The sequence below is a fragment of the Miscanthus floridulus genome, chromosome 1 (genome assembly GCF_019320115.1).
Source record: "Miscanthus floridulus cultivar M001 chromosome 1, ASM1932011v1, whole genome shotgun sequence".
Taxonomy (NCBI): Eukaryota; Viridiplantae; Streptophyta; class Magnoliopsida; order Poales; family Poaceae; genus Miscanthus; species Miscanthus floridulus.
In genome coordinates this window covers 187,268,050-187,276,296 of record NC_089580.1, presented here as the reverse complement: position 1 = coordinate 187,276,296, position 8,247 = coordinate 187,268,050, and the positions used below count along the sequence as shown (strand labels likewise).

General features: G+C 45.6%; 1 protein-coding gene across 1 annotated transcript; it reads left to right on the top strand.

Annotated features, from left to right (window-relative positions):
• Window positions 1-4,277: 4,277 nt before the first annotated feature.
• Window positions 4,278-7,984, top strand: LOC136468498 (uncharacterized; the record flags this gene model as incomplete). The annotated part of the gene is made up of 3 exons (XM_066467055.1): window positions 4,278-5,082; window positions 7,765-7,881; window positions 7,980-7,984. Coding segments are annotated over 3 exons (927 nt in total), but the record flags the coding sequence as incomplete, so codon positions are not given.
• Between the last annotated feature and the right edge of the window lie 263 nt (window positions 7,985-8,247).

Genomic DNA, 8,247 nt, shown 5'->3' with positions numbered 1-8,247 from the left:
CACCCGGCCCAAGAGCGCGAGCACTTCCTGCTCGACCTTCGACCAGGCCTTCCGCTCCAACTCTAGGGCCTCCAGGGAACTTTGGAGCGCTGCCTCAGTCCCTGCTAGGGACTTCTGCAGCACCACTTGATCTCCGCCTGGCAGACCTTCGCCGTGTCAAGCCCCCACTTAGCGGTGGTCGCCTACTCTGTTGCGAGCAGTTCCGCTGCCTATGCCCTGATCGCCCGCTCTGCTGCGAGCAGTTTCACCGCCCGTGCCTTGGTTGCCTCTGCCGCCTGATCTTGGGAGTCACAGTGGGTGGACTCTTGCTGGCGCTCAAGCTTAGCGACCTACCATGACATCGTGGCCTCTTGGGTGTGCTCCTCCTAGAGGAAGCGAGACTTGCGGCTCGACATCTCCTCGAAGCCCTACAAAACAAGAGGAAAACACGCTAAGGTAACCAGTGGAGGACCAAGGAGTCAAGGATGAACGTAGAAAACCTACCTCTGTGACATGGGGTAGGTTGACAGTAATCGCCTGCTAGATAGACTTGACCCGCTCTAGGGCCTCCTCTAGCTTCACCCTGGTTTGGGTGAGATCAGACTCCATCGTGAGCCCTCTTCCCCCAAGCACGTCCTAGAGCTGCAACTCTTGCTCATCTTGAAGGATGAACCGAACCTTCCATGGGTTGCTGGGGTAGGGCCACACCAAGTCGGTGGCCGGCTCCGGCCCGCTAGAAGGCCTAGCCGATGACCAGACCACGACCAGCTCCTATGACCAGGGCTCCACCTTGTCACCTGCTTCGCCATCGGAGGGGTCCTCCACCACCTCGATTTCATGGCCCACCGGTGGACGTACCGCCTCTAGCCTAGCCACATCTCCCCCTGCACCTCCAACTCCGACCAGGAGGGCGAGCCGTGTGGCCCTCTGACCAGCACAGTAGGGAGCCCGGTCTCCCTCCCCTCTTTCACCGCAGTCGGTGCAGGAGGGATTGCGAGGGTCACCTCTGACCCAGCCTCCGCCACCACTGGGATCACCACCATCACCTCCACCACCACCGCCGTACTTGCGACCAGCTAGGAAGGCACCACCCCTGGAGGGGAAGGACGTGCTCCCACCGGCCTGCTCTCCTCGCCACTCACCGTGGCTCGATGTAGGCTGGGTGTCCACTCCACCTGCATGGGAGTTGGGGCGATGCTCAACCCCATCAACATCTGGCCGCTCGTAGGCCAGTCATGCTAAAAAAACTCAAACTACTATGAGATTAAAAAGAAATAAAGAAAGCCTACCGGGACGCAAGTGGTAGGGCTTCAAAACCCTGACCCGCTAGCAATGGGCCTGCTAGACAAGGGCCGCTCGCAGGTCATGACCTGTGCCCCCTCACTTTGACTGAAGGGGGAGTCGACCCGACCGGCTCCCGCTTGGCCCACGCATCATCACGACCACCGGCTTGAGGCGCACCAGTCAGAGTAGCTGGCGGGGCATCCCCTCATTGTGGGTCACGCACCGACGCTGGCCCCGATGATGCGCGGGTACAAGCCTGCTCCTCCAACCTCTTGGCCTACCCCACCACGCCTAGAGCAGGTGGGGGCAAGGCTGGGGATTCCTCTGAAGGGAGCAGCGACCGCATCCGTTGTTGGGAGTATGCCCTAGAGATAATCATAGAGATGATTATATTGCTTTGTATCCATGATATATTATGAGTTCATTGAATTTCTATTAAAGACAACCTGTATCGATTAGAAATTATGTGAATTATTTGTGAAACTCTTTTACTTGTATGGTTATTCTAATGTTGTCCCTGGTCAGAGTTCGTGTGAGGACACACATGAATAATGGATCAGCACATCATTAGTTGATGACTATGTTTCACAAGTCATAGACATGGAGATGTCAAACTAATAATGTGGGCACATGTATGACATGGGGCTGGACTGACCCAACGTGAGATGTTGTTATTATCTCTATTCACATCATGTATGTTATGTCCTTAGACCTGAGATTGTTGTATGTATTCAAGATGTGAAACGACCTACTCAGAGACTATCAAACGCTACTCCATAACAGGGTAGTTATAAAGGTGGTTTTTTTGGGTTTGTCGGGAAACATGCTATGAGACATAGACAATCAAGAAGGAATTTGCCTCTCTCTATATGAGAGAGATATCACTGGATCACTCTAATGATTAGATCAAGAAATGCATGGCCGTGCTTGGGTTAAGTGTTAACCTATGAGTTGGACCAAATATCGTGAGGCAAGGGAATAACAAGTATGTAGTTTTGGGGTGGTTCGTCTGATATGATCTTTGTGTACGCATAGGAGTTGACATGCCTTGCTAGAGGCCACTATCAACTAATGGCCGAGTAGGAGTACTTGGGCCATGTCTATGTGTGCGTGAACCCATAGGGTCGCATGCTTAAGGGGCTGGAAGCCTAATTTGGATTGGATCCGAGTTAGACAAGGCTTAGGGTTACTAATGAGCCTCCAACTCAGGAGCTCATTAGGGACGCCTATAAATAAGTGGGGTGGGCAATGGGGCTAGGGATCCATGCCATTTTGGTAGCCACCACTGCCCATCCTACGTCCATGCCTACTGCTCCTCATGGACCAAGAAGTTCGGAGGCGCGACGCTTCCTCCCTATACGTGTGGATACCTCGGAGTTGCTGCATCTGGAGCACAAGGATGAACCACACGAAGGGGATGGACGTACGGACGACCTTGCAACTGCATGGCACTGCTACGATGCGTACGACTACATCAAGTCACTTCCACTGCACCTACGTGTCTAGTGGAAATCCCATGATCTATAACTAGCAGTAGATCCTGGTTTATGAGGTTGATTTTTTTGTTTTCTGGCTAGCGTAGCATCCTCATAACCCTATAGTGGTATCAGAGCTAGGTTACTGCATTGTTATATGTTCAGATGAGTGCATATGGAGATATGCTCGGTTGTAGATGAGTCTTTGATCATGGTTTGTGATTTTACCGTGTTGGTCTTGTAACAATCTACTCGTACCGGTCAAAATTCCACCATCCGAGTTAAGTGATACATGTAAATCCAGTCATGGCAAGATGGAGATCAATCAGATTGAACGAATCGAACCTAGGTCAAGTGCCAAGCGCATGTGATGCGCAGCGGTAATAGATTGGATCTACTATCAGGCGCCGGGGTGCAAGGAAAAGTGTTGTTCGGTAAAATAGCCAAAACTTTTGCATACGACCTCGGATTGAGACAAACTCTAAACGAAAATTGTAGAGAAAAAAATTTTACATCCGATTCTCACCCCCTTTGGTGGTTTTGCTGAAATTAGATTTGCGAAAAACGGGCGGGAAGATGGTGTTTTTGGCGTTTTAAGATTAGACGTCAGAATCGGTTAACTCTGTTTTACAGGAATTTATGACTGGTATAGCCCTTATGTGTATGTGATGCATGTATGTAATTAATTCATGGCTTGCATGTCATGAGTATGACAATATGGCTAGAGCCACAAAGATATTGTCAATTTGATGTAATGGCCTACGTGCCAAACTGTGATGATCCTATCCGCGACTATGTAATTTTCTTCACTGTCTTGCGTTAGTGATAGCTAGTCTTGGTGGACTCATCACTGAAGGATGACATACATGGATCATGGAGATGGAGATCATCATGAGGAACAGTTCAATGGAGATGGAGATCCCCAAAGGAACAATGGGCTATACCATGTCATATCTGTGTTAATGTCGTTCATACTATGTTCTACTTTCACGTGCGATAATGTTTTTGTCTACATGCGATGGTGAAGTAGAACGATCCCTCGGCAATGTTTAAGTTAAAATGCTTCCCCAAACCTTGCACTATCATGTGGCTTGTACAATTGGTGGTGGGTCTATGAAATTAGGGTGCCACTGGTTTTCCTTGACTAGACAGGTTCGTATCGGATACTTACAGCAAAAGGGTTGGTTACTTGGACAAGGTCATCCTAACGGTTAGGGACCTTGGAGCATGAGTAGTTGGGCACCAAAGCATAGAGATGCTACCCAACAATAAGAGTCATATGTGATATGATTAGCAAAGAGTTGCTTACCAATCTACCATGTCTTCTAGCGGTGATGCTAAAGCTCACTAGTAGACTTGTTAGTTGTGGGTCTTGAATCACTAAGTTTCAAGAGAGGGATATTGATTTTAGTGGGAGTAGATTCTATTAAAGGTTTAATATTGTTTACTCTGTCTTGGATACATTGTCTTAGTATTTTGCATTACTTTTGTTGTAGATAAATGACGCCTAGCAATCAACCATTTACTTTGCATTCAATTCTTGAGAAAGATAAGTTGAATGGAACAAACTATGCGGATTGGATCCGCAACCTGAGAATTGTTCTCAGGGCTAAGAAAAAGGAAGAAATTCTAGACACCCCATTACCAGAAGAGCCTACTGATAATGCACCTGCTACAGAGAAAAACGCTTACAAGAGAGCATGTGATGCTGATCTTGAAGTGAGTTGCCTTATGCTTGCTTGTATGGAACCAGATCTCCAGTTGCAGTTTGACAATAACCATACAACGCACGATATGATCGTGGCACTCAATGATATGTTCCAGACTCGAGCCAGGACTGAAAGGTTCAATGTCTCAAAGGCTTTTGCTGAAACCAAGCTAGCAGTGGGCACAGCAGTTGGGCCACATGTGATCAAAATGGTTGGTTACACTCAGAGCTTGGAGAAGCTGGGCTTCCCAATTGGCCCTAAATTAGCTACTGATTTTATTCTCGCGTCTCTTCCACCTAGCTATGGAAATTTCGTCGGGAACTACCATATGCATGGGGCGGAGAAGGGCTTGAATGAGTTATGTGGCATGCTTAAAATAGCAGAGGCTGACATCAAGAAAGGTGCTGGTAGTAGCCATGTGATGGCGGTCCAAAACAAGCCTAAGTTTAAGAAGAAGGGCAATTCTTGGAAGAAGAAAAAGGGCAAGGCTAAAGATGAGATCTCTAAGCCAAACCCACCTGCGCCCAAGGCTGGACCCCCTGCTGATGCTGAGTGCTTTCATTGTCATGGGAAAGGTCACTGGAAGAGGAACTGCAAGCTGTACCTGGAATCCATTAAGGGTCGTGGCAGTAAAGGTACTCCTGCAGCTTGTACACTTGTTGTTTATGTTACAGACATTTTCCTTGCTAATTCTTATATTAATTCTTGGGTATTTGATACCAGATCGGTTGCTCATATTTGCAATACGATGCAGGGAATGATAAGAAGTAGAAGCATGGAAAAGGGAGAAGTTGATTTTCGCGTGGGCAATAATGCAAGAGTTGCTGCGTTGAACGTCAGGACGATGCAACTCCACCTCCCGTCAGGATTTATTATGGAGTTGAATAATTGTTATTTTGTTCCTAGTTTAAGTCGAAACATTGTGTCACCTTCATGTTTGATGAAGGATGGTTATTCATTTGTGAGTAAAGACAATGGTTGTGTGATCTCTAAAATTGGCATGTTTGTGGCTTCTGCATCCATTGTGAATGGGTTATTTATTTTAAATCTTGAAGATGCTCCTGTCTATAATATAAGTGCTAAAAAGCCTTGGCTTAATGAGTTAAGTCCTACCTATATGTGGCATTGTCGTTTAGGTCATATAAGTGAGAATCGCATGAAGAGGCTCCATTCTGATGGGCTTTTAACTTCATTTGATTTTGAATCATACGAGACATGTGAGGCTTGCCTACTGGGCAAGATGACCAAGACACCCTTCACTGGTTTTCCTGAGAGGGTGGCAGACTTGCTGGAACTCATACATGCTGATGTGTGTGGACCAATGAGTACGATAGCAAGAGGCGGATTCCAATACTTCATAACCTTCACTGATGACTTTAGTAGATATGGCTATGTCTACTTAATGAGACATAAGTCTGAGACATTTGAAAAGTTCAAGGAGTTTCAGAGTGAAGTAGAGAATCAACGTGGCAAGAAAATTAAGGCTTTGCGATCTGATCATGGAGGTGAATATTTGAGCCACGAGTTTAGCAATTATCTAAAGAGTTGCGAAATTGTTCCACAGCTTACGCCACCTAGAATGCCTCAGAGAAATGGCGTGTCCGAGCGACGTAATCGAACTTTGTTGGACATGGTTCGGTCTATGATGAGCCAGTCAGACCTACCGTTATCATTTTGGGGATACGCTCTAGAAACAGCTACTTTCACATTGAATAGGGTACCATCTAAGTCCGTAGTTAAGACACCACATGAGATGTTGACTGGTAAGAGTCCCAGTTTGTCTTTTCTGAAAATTTGGGGTTGTGAAGTTTTTGTCAAACGACTTATGATAGATAAACTAACACCCAAGTCCGACAAATGCTTTTTCGTGGGATATCCGAAGGAAACTTTAGGGTATTACTTCTACAACCGATCAGAGGGCAAAGTGTTTGTTGCTCGAAATGGTGTTTTCTTAGAGAAAGAGTTTCTCAAAAGAGAGAAAAGTGGACAAAAGGTGTATCTTGAAGAAGTTCAAGATGAACCAGTTGGGAAGGACTCTACGAGTGATGCTAATGTAGCAGAACAAGTTGAGATACCCATAGCAATAGAAACATCGCCACAACCACGATGGTCAGCAAGAATCCATGAGTTGCGTAGGGATTTGTTATTGTTAGATGATGACGAACCTATGACTTATGTGGAAGCAATGATGGACCCAGATTTCGAGAAATGGCAAAGTGCCATGAGATCCGAGATAGATTCCATGGGAAACAATCAAGTTTGGAACTTGGTTGACCCGCCTGATGGGGTTAGACCCATAGAGTGCAAATGGATCTATAAAAAGAAAAAAGATATGGATGGAAATGTTCACATCTATAAAGCTCGACTTGTTGCAAAGGGTTTTTAGCAGGTTTAAGGAATTGACTACGACGAGACTTTCTCGCCGGTAGCGATGCTTAAATCTATCCAGATCATTCTAGCAATAGCTGCTTATTTCGATTATGAGATATGGCAGATGGATGTTAAAATAGCCTATCTAAATAGAAATTTGGATGAGGACATGTATATGATACAGCCCGAAGGTTTTGTTGATCCAAACAATGCTGGAAAAATTTGCAAGCTTGAGAAATCCATTTATGGGTTAAAGCAAGCATCTCGGAGTTGGAACATTCATTTTGATGAAGTGGTCAAAGGGTTTGGCTTCTGTCAGAATGAAGAAGAACCTTGTGTTTACAAGAAGGAAAGTGGGAGCGCTGTTGTATTTCTGATCTTGTATGTGGATGACATATTATTGATTGGGAATGACATTCCTATGTTGCAATCCATAAAGACTTCACTGAATAATATTTTTTCTATGAAGGATTTAGGAGAAGTAGCATACATTTTGGGCATCAAGATCTATAGAGATAGATCGAAGAGGCTTATAGGATTAAGCCAAGATACATACATTGACAAGGTGTTGAAACGATTCAACATGGAACAGTCCAAGAGAGGGTTCTTGCCTATGTCACATGGTATGCGCTTTAGCGATAAACAGTGTCCTTCGACAACTGATGAGCCGAAGCGCATGAGTAAGGTTCCATATGCCTCGGCAGTTGGTTCCATCATGTACGCCATGATATGTACTCGCCCAGATGTCTCATATGCTATAAGTGTTGTGAGCAGGTACCAAGCTGGTCCAAGAGAGAGTCATTGGACACTTGTTAAAAACATTCTTAAGTACTTGAGAAGGACTAAAGATGTGTTCCTAATCTATGGAGGTGAGGAGGAGCTCGCTGTAAATGGTTACACCGATGCTAGCTTCCAAACTGACATGGATGATTCACAGTCTCAATCAGGTTTTGTGTTCACAATAAATGGTGGTGCTATAAGTTGGAAAAGTTCCAAGCAGGAGACGGTGACCAATTCTACAGCAGAGGTCGAGTACATTGTAGCTTCTAGAGCTACGAAGGAAGGTGTTTGGATGAGGAGATTCCTCATTGAACTTGGTGTGTTTCCAAATACGTCTAGCCCATTGAATCTACATTATGACAATAATGGGGCAATTGCGCAGGCTAAGGAGCCAAGGAATCACCAAAAGAACAAACATGTACTGCGGAAATTTCACCTCATCGAGAGTTCGTTAGACGAGATGAGATCAAGATGTGCAAGATACACACAAATTTGAATGTTGCAGATCCTTTGACAAAGGCTCTTCCACAGCCTAAGCATGAGGCACACATGAGAGCTATGGGTATTAGATATCTTTGAGATTAACTCTAGTGCAAGTGGGAGATTGTTGGGAGTATGCCCTAGAGATAATCATAGAGATGATTATATTG